Below are 21,987 nucleotides of genomic sequence, written 5' to 3' on the forward strand. Positions count from 1 at the left end.
TTGCAAAGACAGTGCACGCTGAGACGAAGACGAAGATGAAGACGAAACGCAAGCAATCAGCTTCAAACGCTGCTGTACTGAATTTGAAGACGAATCGCTTGCTAGTTACCGTGGTTTTTGTTTGTTTGTTCTGCCTATGCTTTGGCACGTTAATTAAGTTAAGACAGTCGATAAACAAGTAATTAAATGAGAAGTAATAATCAATAAAAGGCATAAAACTAAATATATTTTAAATTATTTTTTACCTTAACGTCACAATTAGCCTTTCAGCACATATAATTGGCGTTTTATTAAAATTAGTCCAATTTTTAATAATAAGTGGCTAAATTTTAATTAGAATATAATCAAATGCGCTAATTGTCATTCTGGTATATTCCACAAATTTCTTTTCATCGTGGCGCAGCTCATCATACAAATGATGAAATTCACCAAATGCTTCTCTTCCCACATTTATAGGGTGTACTTTTTTACTTACTTTTATACGTTTTAATTTAAAATATAAGCTTTGCTCAATCAGCAGGTCACCATCTGATGAGGAATCCATTGCGACTAACATAACAAAAGCGCAACCAATTCGTCTTGCACTGTGCAACCTATTCGCTTACTCGCAACGCAAGCAATTTCTCTTCAGCTTCGTCTTCATCTTCGTCTTCGTCTCAGCGTGCACTGTGTTTGCAACCTAACCTTTTTAATGCTAGTTGCTTTTTTATTTGTTGTTGTTGTTTTAGAAGCTTACTTGCTTCTTCAGTCTTCTGTTTGAATTGGAGTATTTAATTCGTTCATTATAGAACACATATCAAATTTATATTTATGCTAAAAATAGGAGAAAAAGTAATTTTTTGTACTAAAACTCGATCCCAGTGCGCGTAATCACTAATTTATTTATTTAATGTTCTCCTTTTTATTAGTGTAATATGTAGAATATTAGAATACAGAGAGCAGACATAGTTTTCTGCTCTCTGTATTCTAATATTCTAGAGGAAGTTAATGAAGAGAGAAGGCGCAAATGTTAAATAACATTTTTCCTTGTTTTAGATTGAAGATCGATAACATTCTCTGGTTCTATGTTATAAAGATGTTTACGCTGTTAACATAACATTTTCTTATATGCATTTTCTGTTATGCCGACAAAGTTGACAGCGTTAAGAGAGTTTTTAAGTTTTGATACAACAACAATTGCATGTTAATTCGGGTATTTAACTGCTAACGGAAGCTCGAAGGCAACTGGAAATATGTTTTTAGCGAAATAAAAATTAATAAAAATGCTGAAGATATCTTAAAATAATTACATTTCTCTCTCTTAACATTAACACCTTTTATTTTTAACAGCCAATAAGTACTTTCTTAAATTACATCTACTGGTGGATTTTATGCATTGGAGGTTGAATTTTTAGGCTGCTCGATCTAAAAAAATGTCCCCAACCAACCTGTCTCCAAGTGCGCCTTTAATTTCATAGTAAACATAAATTATGTGCAATCCTCAGTGCGGCATCTCATTTAATGGATAATTTTAGTTTATTTTCAAACAATTAGAAATATTCGCATTTCCTAGAAAAATGAGCATTGAAACATGAAAAGGTTATTTTCTTATCATTATTCTTATCTTATTTTTTTTAGTACTGTTCAATACTACGTACGAGCTCACTTTATTTTCAAAAATTTATTGACACATAAAAAATAATAAAATACAAACATACAGTGGGGCTACGGGCAAAATAAAAGCTTAGTTTTCTAAACAAAAACAGGTATTTTAATAAATTATTGTAAAAATTATATTCGTTTCTGACACGTAGCGCTTGCATTTGCTTGTTGTTTAAATCAAATTGAAATAACTTTGTTTACACTTGCGAGTGTATACATAAGTATGTATGTATGTCATAAGAAGATTTGTGCACAAATTTATTAAGGAACTTACCCACGTGACTTAGCAGTAATAATAGATGAGTACATGCATGCAAATGTATGTATGTATAGAAATTTTTGGAATTTTAAGTTTTATATCAAATACACCAACCTGATTGCTCAATTTTATGAAAAATTTTCAAACCATATTTTCTCATTTATACGAGTGTTGTCGTCGGCTTATCAGCAGACCATAGTGCGGCGATCTAAAGCAGTAGCCTCATTAATTCAATTTTATTACTAACATTATAGGGAATAGTTTCAGTCTCAACTGGTCATAATTGTTAATTAGTTTTTTTTTTTTTTTGAATTTTTTTTCTTTATTTTTTTAATTTTTGTTTAAATTTTTTTTTTAATTTTTGTATAAATTTTTTTAAATTTTTTCAAATAGATACTCAAGTACATATACATATATACATATATAAATATAAATATATGCAACCAGGTCATATTTTCAAAATAAAAAACAAAAGCAAAAAAATATTATTTTATTTATTTTTTCAAAAATTGTTTCATGATTTTGCGCACCATTCGATGATACCCGCATTCAAATGCTTATATCCAAGGCTATTCGTACAGTTAGTGGCAGTAGATCATTTATACAGTCGAACTTCCATATAGTGAATTCGCACGGGACCTGAAAATCACTTCACTATATAGAAACTTCATTATAAAGAAACATTGATTTTTTATGTAATTTTATTTAAAATAATCAGTGAGTTTGGTTTGAATTACAGTCTTCCATTTTTCATTTTCAATAAAAGCTTCCAAATCATGTAGAGAGTTGAAAACATTAATCGGCACGTCACTCCTCATTTCCACAAAGGTTCTAATTACGCTAATGGATGAAGCAGCTTGTATCAACGTAGGTAATGCCTCCTCAGTTTCTGCCAATTCTTCAACGGTCAAATCGTGTACATCGTTGTCTGAAATAATATTTACATATTAAATTTTTGTTTGACTATAAAAAGATAAATGCTTACCAGGTTCAGCTGGAACTCCGCGACTTTCAAAAATGCTGTTGAGAATATCTTCTTCGGATGGGTTGTCCCAAGTCTGCACACCATTATCAACATTTTCGTAGTCATCAAACGATGCTTCGATATTTGCTACTTTTTTAAATGAAGACTGTAAAGCAGCCAAATCTGATATTGAAAGAAGGTCCTCTTCATCCCAATGCTCAAATGGAATCTGCATAGCATCTTTTGAAAATCCAGCCTTTTTAAAACAGTTGGCAATTGTTTCTGGTTTAACATAGACATTCCATACATTGCTAAGATTTCGAACTGCTTGCAGCAAGTCTATGGCCACAACAGAATTTCCCTCATCCACTTGAGTCAATATATTCGTTAAAATTCGTTTTCTGTAATGTTGTTTCATGTTGTAGATAATGCCTTCGTCCATTGGTTGCAGTAACGAAGGCATGTTGGGAGGAAAATAAGCGAGATGAATGTTTCTCAACTTGTCTCTTACATCTTTAGGGTGGGCAGTGCAGTTATCAACAAAAAACAACACCTTTCTGTTTTGACCACAAGATTTTTTGTCGAGTTTTACAATCCGTTTCGTAAAAATCTCACTGGTCATCCATGCTTTTTTGTTAAACTCATAATCGACACCTAAAGATTTTATTCCCTTGAAGCACCTCGGATTTTTGGCCTTTCCGATTACCAGCAATTTTAGCTTTTCTGATCCAGTCATATTGCTTCCCACCAGGACAGTTATTCTCTCCTTGCTTTGCTTCCCACCAAAGCATTTTTCATTTTTGAATGCCAGTGTTTTAGTTGGCAAGCATTTGAAAAACAAAGCAGTCTCGTCGGCATTAAAATGTCGTTAATGTTGTAATTTTCAATTAATTTCGGTAAGACGTTCGTTACCCATTCATCATGGTTTTCTATGTTGGCGTCAGCACTTTCCCCACATAATGTCTTTTGAATAACGCCATGCCGACTTTTGAACTTGTCTAACCAACCTGTACTTGCCTCAAATTCGTGGTGTCCTAGTGCTTCCGCAAAATCTTTGGCCTTTTGCTTCAATAATGGTCCAGATAAAGGGAGATTCTTACCACGTGCAACGAGTAACCATTTCAGCATTGCTTCGTCAATATCCTCAAAATGACAAGGTCGAAGTGTTTTGCGTTTGGTATTTACTGCCAAATCCTCCGCATTTTTTAAAATCACTTCCTTATTTTTTAAAATATTTGATAAAGTGCTGGGAAGAACTCCGAATTCATTGGCAATATCTTCTTTTTTTTTTTCTTTCCTTCATTAACTTTGTTAATCATTAATAACTTTTTTTCAAGCGAAATGCTGCTTCGATGCGTCATTTTAACTTCAATCACTGAATAAAACTGTAATAGCTCAGCTCTTTCTGTTTTAATTTTGGGATTCCCCTCATTACAGTTTGCCCACATCTAACTGTAATTTTTTGCAACAGAAAACTTTTGAAAAAATCCACTATATGGAGACAAAAACTTAGGACGCTTGAATTTCCAGCTGTAAAATTTGTTCATTATATAGAAAACTTCACTATATAGAAATTCATTATCAGGAGACAAAAATACACCGAAAGTAGAACGAAAAAGCAGTGTCTTCGAAACCAGTTCATTATAAGGAGAGCTTCATTATATGGAAGTTCACTGTAGAGAAGTTCGACTGTATTTATTTACTCTCTCAATTGGCAATCTTTGATTATAAAATTTGACATTATAGGAGCCAGAAACAAAAACAAAATACATTGCTCTTGTCATTTCCATGGCAGCCGGTTCTACGTTAGGGGGCGTCCATAAATTACGTGAGGTGTTTTTTTCAATTTTCTGACCCTCCCTCCCCCCCTGGTGAGATGTCGTGAGATTTTATTCAACCCCCTCCCCCATCCCCCAATCTCACGTGAGATTATTCAAAATGTGGGTTTCTTATGTAAACGCGTTGGATTGATATTGTAAAAAGTAAAAAAATTTGCTTCGTGCTTTTATTTACGACTAGTTAAGACTAGTAATCAATATTGCTGAGAGTTATAAGTGTAATAAAAATTTAACAATAGAAGACTTAAATCGTAACTACTGCGATTAAAAAAAGAATATCTACTCTAATTCAGTCCATGGAGAATCAAGCGCGGTTTCAAGAGAGACTATTGGGACCAACATGTCCATATGATTTTCAGTAAAATCATGTGCTCCTTCAACTTCGTTCTAATCTAGCCACTGTAAGCCGTTGACGCTTGCGCACAGTAACTCATTAGCTCGTCTTGTGACAATCCGTGAGGGTCGCACTTTGCGGAACATACGCGCTTGCTTAGCTGGTGTAATGTGAGCTGCTCTCCTGTGCTCTGCAGCTCTTGTGATAGATGCGAAGTAAATACCGCATGTACTGCAGCATATTTTCTCTAAATCATCACGTATACTTGGGCAATAGAGATCAATAGGCGTGCTGATGAAGGCATTCAGCGGTTGAATCGGTACGCGTATTAGAAATGGAGCAAATGATTTTCCGTCATGTTCTTTAAAGTCCGGAATTGTCAAACGTCAACCTGAGAGATAGGGCGTTCGGCTCATAGTGGCGCGAAAACAACCGACGGGCTACACTGTACCGCAAATTCAGATTAAATTGAGCTATTTGGTATAAAACAAATATGACGGTTTGACATGTATCAGTAGTAATGTATAACGTCGAAGTATGAATGAAATTATTTTCTTTCGAACGAATTAGTGAATGATCTTAATCATACTACGATTACGCTTGAGATTAAATCTTAAGCATGTACAATTTTTTTGTTTCAATCAGAAAAAAAATTGCGTGATATTTGCCGAGACCCCCCCTCTCTCCAACGTAAGATTAGATGAGATTTGACTCGACCCCCTCCCCCCTTAAACATCTCACGTAATTTATGGACGCCCCCTTACCAGAATGACTCGGGTTTTTCCCCGACCAAGGGCTGCCGCCCCAGTGAACTAGCCCTGTCTAGTGTACCGTATCCCCACATTGCTCTTGTTGTTTTTACTCTAATGCTACCAACTGTTCAATGTGCTTTGCTTATACCTAAATACAAACAAAGAGTACTACCGTATGTTAATATAAAAGCATTTGGTGGCAAAGCGGGACTGTTCAGGGGATCATTTATTACTTCCATGTTTTGGATGGTCAAATAGTAAAAATGGAAGAATGGAATGTAGAAGCCAAAGAATGCAAAAACTCCTTTCTTTCAAACATTTAAATTCAAAAGAATTACCCTAAAACTTCCAAAGGTTGCTGTTCTTTCTCCTCAACTATTCAACTTTTAGATCTCAAAACTTCCCCAACTAACAGGTGGAGTTTCAGCGTTGCTTGGCCATCCGAAGCAAAGTTGTGAGAGTCACTTCGGCTGACAAGCCATTGGGTGTTCGGCAGCAATATTCTGCACTCTCTTCTCATGCGTTCTTGAGGTAATGGCACAATTCAGGCTAGCTTTGCTTGATTGGCTTCGATAACTGCCAATTTTCAAATTTCATATAAAAATTAAAAATATTTGACACCTCCAATTTTTAATGGACAAAATCAGTCAGTGTTAACGTGACTCGGCCCTTTTGGCACCCCTTAATGTGATTTGAAATGTATTAATATTATTTAAAAAAGTGATGTTCAAATATCATTTTCTTTAACTACTCAATTAGTAGTTATTCTCCGCGTGTAGCCCATTTTAGTTTTTTGTGTGTTAAATTTTTTCCATGTCTCATATTCATATTTGCTCGGCGCATTTATGAAGCCTTTTTCTCTTTTTTATTTTGTTTCCCCCCTTTGCTTTTCTTTCTGCATATTTGCCTTTAATTAAATTATCGTTTGTATTTACGTTTTCGCCTTGAGTGGCGACGCCTCGCCACGAATTTTCACACACCCGCACATGCATAGGCAAACATGCTTGGAGTATCAACAGATATCTATGTACATACACTAGGTGTGATAATTCTACGCTCCTCATGTTTTTAAATACTATTTGTCATCATCGCTATTTACTAACGTAAAAGTCAGGCTGGCGACCAAAAATTATGCATCTCCGCAATGCCACGCCATAGATTCTAACGGTACTTATTTCGGTAATACGTGGTAAGGAAGGGTATCAAAAGTGTAAGCTCATCATTTAAGGATTCGCTTTTTGAGTTGTTAGAAATTAAAATTTTTATTTAATAAACTATTACTTTATCCGTTTTCGATAGAAATCTGTGCGGAGCCTCACGATGGAAGCAAAAACAAAAAATATTGACATTGGCGAGAAGAAAGTCATAATAAAATTTTGGAAAGAGTGCCAAAAATATTGGTAAATAAGAAGAAAACAGTCAGGGAGTGGACATCAGTTCGGACAGTAATTCAAAAAAACTACAGAAATATCGGAATTATAACTTGAAGGCCAAAAGCATGGAAACCATATAAATTAACAGAAAGGGAAAATCGCATTGTTATAGGGCATGTGAAGAAAGATTCAAGGATAACTGATTCAAAAGTTAAAGATGAAATAATTTCGCTTTCACTGCGAAAAGAGTCGCAAGAGAAACCGGCTGTGATAACTGCTTCTAGTCAACGCATCGTTCCCTTCAATTTTTCCTTCCAGTATGAATTGTAACATGTGGTATTAGGTGTTATCCATTATGTGTCCAAGAAAAGTTGTCATGCGACGTTTTATTGTTTGTAGAAGTTCGCGGTCTCGATTAACTCTTTGTTAGAAACCAGATTGGTCCATGGAATTTTCAAAATTCGCCTAATATCAACATTTGAAGGCCTCGAGTCTATTCATGTCCGAGATTTTGAGTGTCCAAGATGCCATGCCCTATAAGAGTACAGACCACCAATAACATTTCACAAAACGAACTTCAAGATTCATTTCGAAGCCATGGCAGCTTAAGATCTTTCTAAACTTACAGAATGTAGATCGACCCAAGTCAACTCTAGTTCTTATTTCGGCTGATATCTTAATTTTCATTAAGCCAACAATGGATAAATTTGCTCACTTGGATTTTTAAAACAAAAATTAAAGCAAGACGCCGAGATGCTAATGTTATCAAATGAATGCTGCTTTTGAAAAGCCAATGATCCCAAGCATACGTAGTAAAGTTATTGCTTCTCTTTAATATCCCCAATCTATTGCCACCACATTCACAATCATAAACCCTGTCGAAGATTTATGTGCGCTTTTGGTAATAAATATAAGGAAACGTCCAATTACAAGCAAAGAGGTTTTGAAAAATGTTATGTGGGAGGAGTGGGAGAAGATTTCTGTGGAAGAGGTTACAAATTCATAAACTCTATGGCCAATTGGCTTAATTCTCCCTTGGGCACCTAGGTCTGGCCGTACCTTTTCGAGTTTGAATTTAATTTTCTATCGATTTATGGATATAACCTTTTAAAAAGGATAATCAAATAAGACGAAAAAAAAAGATTTAAAAAGTTACACCTTCGGTTGGACAGAGGTCTGGCTAGACCTCTATGCATTTATCTGCATTTGTATGGAAATATGTGGCAAATGCGTCACATTTATAATTAATTTTTAAGTATCCCATTGAGCTACATACAGAAGCAAAAATAATCGCTGAAAATATTTTGGTTAGTGAAAAAAATGATTTTTTTGTTTTGGTCTTTATTTTGACTCATATCGAAGAAGGTTGAAAAATAAAATTTGACACCTCCTTGTGGACAAACACGACAATCTCCCTTTGCTATGATTGTATCGGCTCCGGTAGGTTGGTTAAACATTTTTCTAATAGCGGACGCCCCTCGGCAGGCAATGACAAAGCTCCGAGTGTATTTCTGTCATGAAAAAGCTCCTCATAAAAAATATCTGCCGTTCGGAGTCGGCTTGAAACTGTAGGTCCCTCCATGTGTGGAACAACATCAAGACGCAGGCCACAAAGAGGAGGAGGAACTCTGCCAAACACCCAAAAGGCGTCTACGCGCCAACTACCCACGAAGGAGCGTTGACTTATGACACTAAGTGTATATTTTGGCTCAGCTCCGTGAGAGCGCATTCGGCAGCACATTTGTTGCATCCCATTGATTTCTACACTTTGCAGGTATTCTTATTTTCCTGTTGACTTTTTTCTGTGTAAATATTTTGCCTTCATTCAGCGTCTTTGTACTTAGCTGCTCTTCTACATTTAGTTTTTAATACCCTTTATCTCGGAACTGTATTTAGATCAAACGTTTCTCGTGAATTTTGAAAATATTGATGTTATTCGATTTTCAATATGCCATCTTTATTTGTTTTCAAACACTTTGTAGCATTTATAGTTCTATATGGCTGAGCAGCACACGTCATGCAGCATTTGAGATACTTATCGAGGACTTCAATACCCTGCAAAACACTGTTTTGGGTGCTAATAATGTGAAATATTAATAGTATAAAAATCCATGTTATTAATATATTTATTATTCATATATTATCATATATTTTTGCTTTTAATTTGTGTGTGTTTTTGTGTTGTAACCAAAAAGAGGTTATTGTACAATAATTCGTAATTCGTAAATTTAGCTGATAAGGGTTTTTGCAAAATGATGAAAAGTTCAGTTAAACATCAAAGCAAGCACTGCATCTCATCAATATCTTCACATAACAGTGAGACTCTTTACAAGAATCCCTCGAACCAGAAGGCTAAATGAATACATTCCAACAAGAGCTCATCCCGAAGCTCAAATAATGCATTGCACCTCATCGCAGCAACAAGTTTTTATCAAAAAAGAGACACAAGGCTCAATAAATTTATCAGGAAGTGATTTTTCACCGCACTGGTGAGCGCCATGATGTACAGAATGTAAAGACAACGTCAGACCATTACTCGGCTCTCAGAGAATTTGAAGGAATCAGCGGATTTGCTGGCTGGGGTTATGATAGCGGTTCATTTACGACAAAGGATGGCAAAAATTAAGATTGTGTGGGCAATGTACGAAAAAATCAACGCAACTATTGCTCACGACACTGCCATGCCATCTGAACGACGACTGATTAGAAGAGCACAAGAATTCGCATGTGTCTTTGGGTGTGTGCTAACAGAACTTACGAGTTATTAAGCTCAAATAAATTAACTTGTTAATAGGCTAACCAAGAAGCTCGGTTAACTCTCGCTATTCTCTGTTCCCCTACTCTCTAAAAAGGGTATGGATTTCATTTTAATATCAAGTTTTGAACACAAAAATAATACAAAACAATTATTAAGCCCACTGAGATTAGAATTTGTTTTCATAAATTGTCCTTAAATTTTCAGAAAAATAATGTGATGAGATGGAATAGCTGGTTTTTACACTTTTAAATGCTTCCTTTTAGTTAGATGGAGCGCAATTGAATTGGAATGTAGGGAACGTAGGGTAGGGTTTGGAACTCTGCTTGATGCATCTGGCAAATCCTCGGAATTAGCATTGAAAGTTAGCTTGAACTGGTGGCCATCTCCACTTGGTAGATATTTAAGAGACTTGCTCTGATGCCGTATGATCCTTTCTTGCTGCTTGACTACCATTCTTTGGTCTGGGGTTTCGAAATCCATTATGGGTATACAACTTTAAATGATAGGAAATAGTTTTTCTTCATTGCGGTTGACACACAGCCGCAATAGCGAACTTCTGAATGCACTTTTGCTGTGCGAAGAGCCTCTCATAAGAATCATCTGCCGGTTGGAGGCGATGTGTGCGCTAATTATGCATATGCATACACATACACACACATTCATGCTTACGTGAATATACAAGCAATACAATGTTGCATTCATTTTCATTACTATTTCGTCATTTGACGTTGTCTCATTTCACAAATTTCCTCAATTAAGCTCAAGGTCAAGGATTAATTTGTTGTCTGCAGGTTTTTGTTTACTCTGCGTATTCAATTTAATTTCCCTTTTTGTTGTTTTCATCAGTACGGTTGGTTATTTTTGGTTTAGTGCAATGATTGAAAATTGTATACAACTACAAACATACATACATATGTGCATATGTATCTACAGCCCGTGACAAATGATAGCACAACAATATTTCCACTATTTAGTTTTGATTTTTTTTTTTTTTTTTTTTTTGTTTTGAGTACTCATTGTTTTTATAGAAAAGTAAATTTTTCATCCTAAATCAACGGTTTTTAATTGGAATTCGTAGATAAATTTCTGGTACACAGATTTGTAGTTTATTAAATTTTAATACAACAAAGTGCAAGATGTATTGTACAAAGTCCCGTTGATTTTTTATAATTTTTTTCCTTGACGGCTTTGTGCATTTTCTTTATACACAAAAAAGTTGTCGTGCATTCGTTATATGCAGAAGATTCGCAGCACTGCCAAGGAAACAAGTTATAAAAAGTTTGTGGATTTTTTTTAATCTTTGTATACAAATTTAAAATTGAATTTATATGATTTCTGTTAAACTATAATTAATAAAAAATTATGAACATTAAAAAAATTAATTTTAGACATTAGACAAATAGTCAAACTGGTTGCGCTATCGTTTTGTAGCGGAGTGTACATGTACATGTATGGTAAGCGTCGAGTTTGAATATTCGTAAATATTATTTATTGTTTAAGGGTTTGTGCTAAATATTAATTAACATATTTTTTTGTATTTTTTATAACTTTTTGTCTTTTATTAATTATTTAATTTTATTTACTATTTAGTTTATTTCGTTTTCATTTATTTTATTTGATTGGTTGGTTGGTTTAAGGGTGACCCCGCATCGGAGTGCCACATAGACCGCGAGTTGGGTCCGTTGTGTTGCCCTAGAGCTCATTATGTTTTATGATTTCCCCACCTAACCGAAATTTTAATTGTAGATTTTGGTCAAAGATATTAATTCGTTTCGAGAATTTGATGAGAGATTCAATTTTCAGGTTCGAGAGTACTGAAAGATTGTCAATTGTGGGAGAGCCTAGAAGAGCGAGTCGACTTCTGGCTAGACCGGGACAACTGCACAGCAAATGTCTACTCGATACTTCCTCATCTTCGTCCCCGCAGTATCTGCACAGGTCGTTTTGAGGAACCCCGAGCCGACGTGCGTGAGTGCCCAAAAGGCAGTGGCCGGTGATAAGAGATATTATATGCCTTAGTTCGTGTTTCGAAAGACTTATAAGGGTTTTTGTCTGTTTCAGATTGTAGGATGGCCAAATTTGTCTGGTAGTGACGCAAGTAGTTTCCACTCGCCACCTCAGATCATTTTAATTTATTTTAATGCCATTTTATTTTGCATCATTTTTTATTTTATTGTATTTTGTTTTTTTTTATTTTTTTTATATTTCATTACACTTTATTTTTATTTATTTATTTTTTTATATTATTTTATTCCATTTTATTGTATTTTAATTTTTTATCTTATTTCATTCCATTTTATCTTATTTAATTTTTTTTATTTCTTATATTTAATATTATTTTTTTCCTAACATTTTATTTACTTTTATTTTTTCCCCATTTCATTTTATTTTATTTTTTTATTTTTTATTTCACTTTGTTCTATTTCATTTTATTTTATTTCATTACATTTCATTTTATTTTTGTCTTTGATTGCATTCCATTTTATATTATTTTAATATTTTTATATCAGTTTTTAAAAATTTTCTATTTTATTTTATTTTTTGTTTCACTTTATTTTATTTCATTACATTTCAGTTTATTTTTATTTATTGATTTCATAACATTTTGTTTTTTTATAATTTTTTTAATTTTATTTCATTTTATTTTATTTTATTTTTTTATTTTTTATTTCTCTTTGTTCTATTTCATTTTATTTTATCTCATTCCAAATACTTATCTTAATGCTTTTATTTTATTTCATTACATTTTATTTTATTTAAATTATTTATTTATTTTTATTTCATATTATTTTTTCGTAACATTTTATTTAGTTTTATTTTTTCCCAATTTTATTTTATTTTTGTTCTTGATTGCATTCCATTTTATATTATTTAATATTTTTATTTCAGTTTTTAAAAATTTTCTATTTTATTTTATTTTTTATTTCACAACATTTCAGTTTATTTTTATTTATTGATTTCATAACATTTTGTTTTTATTGTTTTTTTTTTTCATTTTATTTTATTTGTTTTTTTATTTCACATTATTTTATTTCATTTCATTTTATTTTATTTTATTTTATTTTATTTTATTTTTTATTTAACTTTATTCTGTTTAATTTAATTTTATTTTTATTTTTGATTTAATGTTTTTTTTTGTTTTTTTATTTCATTTTATTTTATCTAATTCCAAATACTTATTTTAATTATTTTATTTAATTTTTTCCGTTTTATTTTATTTCATTTCATTTTCACTTATTTTTTTTACTTTCTTTGTTTTGTTTACTTTATATTTTTCGCCTTTATTGCTAGGCATTTCGCTAATAATCTTATCTTATTTTATTATTGTTGGACATGCAAGCTTAGGCTTAAGCGGATAGCCTAGAAGTGTTTGTATGTTTATTTACAATTTTGGAGATTTTAATTTAAATATTTAGATAAAGATTATTGTTTGATAAAACCGTCATAAAAACTTGAAAAGTTTAACAAAGAATTTACTGATTTAAAGAGTTGGTGTTAAAAATGGACTAATACCATAGTCATGTGGTGTGTTATCGCTCAATTTCATATAACACGTCATAAGAGCAAGTGTGCACATACATACATGCATATGTTTATTAGCAGAGCGTGATCGTCTGCTAGTTCGATCCCAGCATTTTGGCTGTTATAAACTGTCTCACGGGACAAGCTTTTTCATTAGTCCGGCAGAGGCACCGAAAGTGACATAGCAACAAGTATGATAGTTTCCAACATGGATGTTGTAGTGAGAGTATTTCTGGCTGTAGCGTAACAATTGAATAAACAAGCAAGAGAACGGCGTTGTAGGGGAAATTCGCTCGTGAATAAGAATTAAAGAAAAAATGCAACAATAATGGCTGATCCCACAAATGTAACTGTTAGTGCAGAGCTATTTGCGTGCATAGTATTCTATACTCCCCATCTCATCCTCATCATGTTCTTCCTCTTCTTCTAAGCGCCACAGTTCGCTATCTCTCCCTATTTAAAGCCATTTCCTTCCAACGCCTCACGTTTAGCTTTCTAAGGTTTGCATCCAGATCTTCGATACATCTTTTCCTTATGTGTTCTCTTTTTCGGTCTCCAACCGGGCACAATTCAATTTCTTATCGTGTTGCTCTCTCTCTCTCTGAGCATTCTTCTAATATGCTCGAGCCATCTTATCCTCTGAGACTTAATGAACTGTATACGGTTACGTTGGAAGCTCTTACGAGTATAGCACCCGATAAGTCAAATTTATGTGCAAAATAGAAAAAAGTTCTTTCTATTACTAAGAAATATTTATGTATGTAGATGCATATGCATGCATATCTTAAAGTGCGATTATACGAAAAAATCGTATACTCGTATTGTCTGCTTCTCGAATACTTTTTTTTTGCAAATTTATCTTTCAAATTTGCGTACTAAATCCGAAAAATCTGCATTAGCTGGCATTAAGTTATCAAAACAATGCACAATTGTAATCTGCATTTTTAACTGTCACTTAAGGTCATTAGATTATATAGATTTATATAATAGAACATAAAGAGCGTAGTCACTCATCAACCGAAATAAACACAATTAAAAAGGGGAAACTCAAGCTGTACAACAGAGATGAATGAGATGATTTTATGACTTGAAATTGTCTATGTATTATGACTACGCCCATACACATATGTATGTATGTACATGCTTAAGCTTGTACAGTGGCTTTCAGAAGTATTTTCCATAGTCCCCAATATGTAGAAATTACAATTTTTTTGGGTACTAAGAAAAGGAATTTACTTTTTTAACTGCGTATTCTAATTGTGGCGCATTATGTAAAGAAATTTGGTAGTCAGCAACCGGAAACGAAGAGCTGCCCAACAAAAACCTTAAATAAACTATTAAGCACGGCGGAGATTCAGTCATAGTTTAATATTCTATGGCTGTTCGGGGAGTGCGATATGATGGATAAGCATTTTCATTTGTGCTTTCTCAAGGAAATTTACATTTCAGTGTTGAAAAAATGCATATATCAGGAATGAATTTTTATTTCAACACGATAATAATGGCAAACATATGGCTTATGATATTAAAATATGGATTCTTCTCAACAGAAATTATATGCAAATACCTCAGGGTATGAATCCTATGTAAAATAAGAGGTGCTATTTTGATATTCAAAGAAAAATGCTATTTTTTAATATAAATGATCGAATGTTTATTTCATTATAAAGAGGAAGGTATGCCGTTAATAGTGGAAAATAACATCAGACAAATGACCCCCACGACCACGCTTACAGGACAATATCATTGTCATGAAATTTTTCATAACCGAAATGTCCTCGATAGCATCTCGAATTACATCTTTCAGGTCTTGAATCGACCCTGGGCTGTTGGCGTAGACCTTCTCTTTCACGTGGCCCTAAAGAAAAAAGTCAGAAGGTAATCTAACACAAGATCTCGGTGGATAATTGTGATCACCTCTTCGAGAAAAAACACGGTCCGGAAACTTTCCCCGTAAAACATCAATAGTTTCGTTGCTTGTGTGACACGTAGCACCGTCTTGTTGAAAATAAACGTTGTCCAGATCAAAACCATCCAATTTCGGAAATAAATAATCGTTAATCATCTCTCGGTAGCGCAATCCATTCTAAAAAGCACCTGTTATTGGAAAACCCTTTAGTATGAACTATATTTTTATAAAACAAAATTTAAATTACAAAATAAATAATCAAATGGTCTAAACTTATCAGTATGTGGTGTACACTTTATTTTGATGCTGACGGTATATGTATGTATGTATATAAATATGTATATGTATAAGCATATTTCCCAACATAATTTCCAACCGCCAAAAGCGAAGTCATTTGCATTGAACTATGAACCGTTGTATTAAGAAATTAGGTTCCGAAAGAGCTACAAGACTTGAACATTTTACTAAAAAAAAAAACAAAAAAACATAAACCAAAAAACTGCTTTCTTTGAACTTTTTATTTTCAAAGTAAATCATATTTATCTGGAGCATTGGAGTTTTTTTTATTACTTAACCAAAAAATTTTAATTGAAAAATTATGCAAATATACTCGTATTTGGAATACATTTTTTCATTTTCCAATTTTGAGTAGTACTCAAGACGAGTTGGCGATGATAAGGAATTTTAAAAATAACTGCCCAAAGCGTGCTTGACCCTACCTAACATACACACACACACAATTTCATATAATTAAGCTGAATGAAAGCGCTGCTGGTGCCATCTGGCGGTAAAGAGCTGCGTTGCACAGCTGGTGGTCGAAAGCTTTCAACAGTGCATTTATTCATATGATTTCTTTTTATAACATTTTAAAAACTTTTTTAAAAATAAAAATTTTTTAAATTTAATTTTTTTAGAAAATTGCAAAATTATATAATTTGCCATAAGACATAAAACTAAAAAAAGGCAAAAATAATGAAACAATCAATAAAATATTTGTAGTGCTTCAATTAGGAACCCACTCACTTACGTGCATATACAACTAACTATTTTACATATATACTCGTGTGGTAGAGTATGTAAGATATGCGAGGTGGCTGTGAAACAGTAGCAGAAAAGTGAGCTGAGTATGCAATTTTAATCAAGTTTATCAAACTAGCAAACGGACCTCAATATTTCGACAAAAATTTTAAAGAGTGCAAAGAAATTCAAAAACAATAAAAAGTCAAGCAAATGCAACGAAAAAAAAAACATTAAAAATATAAATGAAGAAAAATTAAAATAAAAAAATAAATTAAAAAATTAAAATAAATTATAATAATGAAATAAAATAAAGCAAAAATTTATAAAAATAAAATAAAATAAACTAAAAATAAATTAACGTAAAAAAAGCTGAATTGACTAAGCAATATTAAATACTTTTAATGAACATTTTAAAAACTCCAAAATTTAAAAAAGTGCAATACAGTGCCAGAAGAAAACTTTCAAGAAATGCTAAGAGAATGTACATAAAAAAATAAATAAGTACGCGCTGGATTAAAAAAATTATTTTAATTATAGAAGTTTAATTAAGAGCAGATATTTAACATTTCGTGATAATAAAAGTTATAAAATAAGGCAAAATACAAAAATTATGTAGTTTTAGTAACAAAATAGTAAAAACACGCACAAAAATTATAAAAGTAACAAAATTGTAAAAAAAGCAACAAAAAAATTATTAAAGTTATAAAAATAACAAAATAGTAAAAAAGCAAAAAAAACAATTTTTTTTTAATGATAGAAAATTTAAATGGGAGTTTAAACTTAATACTGAATACTGAATATTTCCAGATTTAAATTGTTTAATAACAAAAAAAAATCCAAAATATGTTTAGAAAAGTGCAAAAGTTAAAATCTTTAAGTAATACGGCCTGAAAGTGAGGGAAACCAGTGAAATTTCTTGAAAATTAATTAGTAAAAAACAATAACAGTAAAATAAAAATTAAAGGGTGTCGACGAAATCATAAAAATTTAATTTTAAGAGCGAATATGTGAAAATTATTTTTATGAAAATAAACCAAATCAATTAAAATCCAAAAAATCAGTAAAATTCTCTAAAAATAGTAGAAAGCTGCTTAAAAAAGAGAGAAATAATAATTTGGAAAAGAAAATTTTTATATAAATCGAACGCCACAGGTACATTCATTAAAAAAATGGGCGTAAAAATAATCAATATCGATAAAAATAATAATAATCGAATAAACAAAACCTCCTAAAAATAGTTTAAAGCTGCTTAAAAAGGAGAACAAAAAATATTTCGAAAAAACTTTTATTTAAATCGAACGATTTTCTTTTAACTTCTTCCGTAAAAATAGAGTAAAGCTGCTTAAAAAAAGAAAAAAAAATTGGAAAACAAATAATTTGGGATTTTTGTTTTTAGATCGCACCGAACGCCTTACTTTAATAAACCAAAAGTTCATAAAAAAACAATATCAATAAAGTAAATAAAACCTCCTAAAAATAGAGTAAAGCTGCCTTACAAAAAACAAGAAAAACTCTTTGGAAAAAAATGAAAAAAAATTTTGGAAAACAATGCGTTGAATAAAAAAGTATTAGAAAAACAATTTTTTGCGAAAAAAAATTAACAAAATTTCGAAGAATAAAACTTTTTAAGTAAAAATAAAACTTTTTACATCGAAAGATTTACTTTTATACAAAAGTGTGTAAAAAAGTGCGTAAATTAAATAATTAAAATCTCCTAAAAATAGTGTAAAAAGTATGTAAGAATTATTTTTATAAAAATAAACCAAATCAATAAAAATCCAAGAAATCAGTAAAATCCTTTAGAAATAGTAGTAAGCAGTTTTCCAGAGCTTTCAAAAGTAAAAAAAAAAATTTTAAAAATTATTTGCAAAAAAATAATTAGAAAAATTTTTGTTTTTAAATCAAGTGATCTACCGCTTTATTTTACAAATAAAAGTGCATAAAAATAAACAATATCAATAAAATAAATAAAACCTCCTAAAAATTGTTTAAAGCTGCTTAATAAATAAATATTTCGAAAAAAAAACTTTTATTTAAATCGAACGAATTAGTTTTATAAAAAGTGCATAAAAATAAACAAATATCAATAAAATCAGTAAAACCCTCTAAAGATAGTGTGAAGCTGCTTGAAACAGCAACAAAAAAATATTTTGAACAAAAAGAAAGTAACAAAAAATCCAACGCTTAATTGCAAAATTGCAAAATTCATAAAAATATTCAACTCAAATGTGATGCTAAATTCAAAGTGCCAAAATTGCTTTCAATTTACTTACTGTGATCTCAAAAAGTTCCAAAACCAATTTGATAATTTAGTATTTTAAATAAGCCATATTTAAAAATTGAGAAACAACAAAGAAAAATATTCAAAATATATATAAAAATTGCATAACGAACTAGTCAACTAGCAAATTAAAAAACGATATATATTTAAACAAATATATGAATTAAAAAAATTTATAAATTTAAAAAAATATTTAATAAAAAAAAATATACAAATTTAAAAAGGTGTATCATCAAAAACTCACGAAAAGTCTACGAAATTAAATACAATATCAAATATTTAAAAAATTCGCATATGAAATAAATGTATGAATGTGATACAAAAATATTTAAAACAAAGTAATTTTATTATCAAATATAAATTTTAACCCAAAAAACTCGATAAAAATCATAAAATATGTCTGCTGTTAAACGTTGGATTTCCCGCTATGCCAACAACTCATCGTCATCGTCCTCCTCTTCGTCGTCACAATCAAAAGCGTCACGTGGCCGCAGTCAGTCGCTCGATGTGCAAGCGCTCGAGCGAAGCGGTGTACGAATGCTGCTGCAAAATGTAAAGGAAGAGTAACGAGCAAATATTATTTATTTATTTATTGTATTAGGATAATAAATTGAATCTAAGCAAATCCACTGCTAGCGCCTACCAGCGAAGGCTATCGTTAAGTATACATAAATATTTTTTGCCTAACCATAAATACTACCAAAAATATGCGACATTGCTTGATTTATTTAGCTTGAGCTTGCAAACACACCTCGACACCTATAAAAAATAATAAATAAATGTTGCGCATTAAGTTTCCCACATATTTATTTAGATTTGGGTAGGGGAAGTTGGAAAGAGGAAGGGCGGTCAGTTACTATGGTGGAGCACGCGAAGTTGTTCGAGTACAACAGCTCTATGTGCGAGAGAGAAAGACCTCTTGCTACTGTTGAGAAAAGTCTCCTTATAGCTTTCAAGCACACGATATATCTACATATGTACATACATATGTATGTCTCGCAGGTGTCTTGATGGCCATGGTTGGGGCTTAAATGGAAAGCTTCGGCTGATAGCGGTGCAAGCAGTTTGTGCTTTCAATAATTTCATAAACTTGCGGAGAATTTCAACTGTATGAAAAATAAAATAAATTCCTGGTTACCCTACGAAATTTTGAAATTTATTGAAGCAAAAGTCACCGCTGCATGAAGTTATCACATTTTTGAACCGCATCAGCTAAACTCTGCGCCTTGTTCGGTCGTGCAATTCTTCATGACTTAATCTGACTATTCTTAGTACTTACACGTGGCAGTTGTGAATCCACAGCGCTGTACGATCGACATGAAAATTGCGCCAAGCTCATGCAGTTTATAAGACATCCAATGGTTAGTCACTGTTTAGTGAAGAACGTCTGGCTTTCACCTGATGTCAGTTGGCACTGGAGAGATATGATTGAAACCTTTATGGAACTCGACCAAAGTCGCTTAGACGATTTCTGTTGCTATCAAGAGAAATAAGTTATAATTTATGATTTATAAAAAATGATTAAAAAATAAAAATTAAATTTCAAGTTGGCCAAATCACCTATAGCTTTTGTTTATAGAACCTGTACAGAAATCTAAAAAAATGTCCGCATGTTTTTTATGCGTTATGTCAAACTTAAAGAAGTAAACCTATAGATTCACCTTGAAGTAAATGGCAAAAGCAACGAATATTGCCTAAAACAATTTTGTCCGTGTGACCGTAAATGAAACATCAAAAGAAAATATTCTGTGTCTCCCTTCCAAATATCTCTGCATGTAAATCGAGACATAGAAATTTATTAAAACATCTTAAGGCACCTTTCTGGTCTAAAGACGTGAAAATTGAAGGCGTCGAAAATTGAACAAAAACAATCGGTATCAATTGAAAATCGTTTTTTTTTTCATTAGATCAATTCTTTATTTACAAAAATAAAAAAATTTAATATTTTTTTCAATGACAATAATAAAAAAATTGCTTCCAATGACGTAACACATGCCACTGGCGTAACTGATTGAGCTGTTCAGGTACGTTTGAAAAAAAAAAAACTCGGTCGATTATTCATCAAGAGATATGTCGCTATGGTGGGTGGGTAGCAGATTTACAAAAAACAAAAAAAAAAATTCTAGATATTTTATCTGTTTATTGGAAAAACAAAAAAAAAAAGGATTTTATTCCACGTTCTCGCTCTTAAACAATAGAAAATTTGATTATAAAACTATAATTCTGCTACCCGCGGGAGCCACAAGTCTACTCAATAACATATTAAAAATTCAAATCAATGGGTTCAGTACTTTTTGAGAAATTACCAACGCAAACTCGGAAAAAATAGTTTCGAGAAAAACACGGTTAGAGCGCTTATACCTGGGCGTCGTACTCCAAATCGATCTCGTTTGAAAGGACTGTAACTTCTAAACTTCAACGAATTTCAATATAAAAATTTGCAAGTATATGTATGTTTGAAAGTATAAGCTATCATAACATGAAAAAAATCATTTTTTTCGAAATTCTAGACCAGAAAGGTGCCGTACGTATATACATATGTACATACATACGTCTCAAAAGGGATGCGTTTTAAGCAAGTTTTATTCAAAATAATGTCTATATTGAAGGCGTCTTAAAGACTCTTCATTTCTTACAAATATTGTGGACTTTTGTTTTAAATAATAAATTATTTTTACATTATAAATATTTTTTATATAATTTAATCCGCAACCATTCAACAAAGTTTGGTTGCTCTGGTTCTTCTTATGCAACTAAACCAGAATATTCAACACTTTTGTTGCTAATTTAGAAAATTTACAAAAAATTATTATTTTTTTATTTTTTTTATTTACAGCGAGCAGCAGCACATCAACAACAATTGGCAGTGCAAAGTGAGTACATCGAATGTAAAATGTTTGTTCCCCATTTAATTTCATTATAAAATAATTACAACGAGTAACAGAAAGCGTGGCATTTAAATGCTTAATTAAAATTGTTATAATTTTTTTTTTTTGTACCAGAATTATGTAAGTCTTCCGTTTTACTTTCATTTACTTATTTATTTTCTTCCACCATTGTTTATTTTTTGTTGTTAGGGGTCTGGACTACTAGGTTCCAGCATTGTTTCCCTTTGATTTCGGAATTTCTTCTCTTATTTTTAATTATTTGTGTACATATATGTATGTATATGCGCATATGTTCAATTTCAATTCAATCCACCAACAAAAATATTTTCGTTTAGTCAATTATTTGTACTTTTGGACGCGCAATGTTTTCGTACACACATTAAAAAAAAATATATCGACGCAAAAAATGTATACAAATGTAATTAAAAATTGTAATGTGCAGGAAAAT

The 21,987-nt window shown here is 31.7% G+C and overlaps 1 protein-coding gene across 1 annotated transcript in view; it reads left to right on the forward strand.

The window, feature by feature from the left end:
- Window positions 1–21,574, forward strand: part of LOC128864537 (uncharacterized) — a 77,419-nt gene extending 55,845 nt beyond the window's left edge. The window contains exon 5 of the mRNA XM_054104283.1: window positions 21,488–21,574. Coding sequence (XP_053960258.1) covers window positions 21,488–21,574 — 87 coding nt within the window. The remainder of the gene's footprint in view (window positions 1–21,487) is intronic.
- Window positions 21,575–21,987: the final 413 nt, after the last annotated feature.

This window comes from Anastrepha ludens, chromosome 2 (assembly GCF_028408465.1).
Source record: "Anastrepha ludens isolate Willacy chromosome 2, idAnaLude1.1, whole genome shotgun sequence".
Taxonomy (NCBI): Eukaryota; Metazoa; Arthropoda; class Insecta; order Diptera; family Tephritidae; genus Anastrepha; species Anastrepha ludens.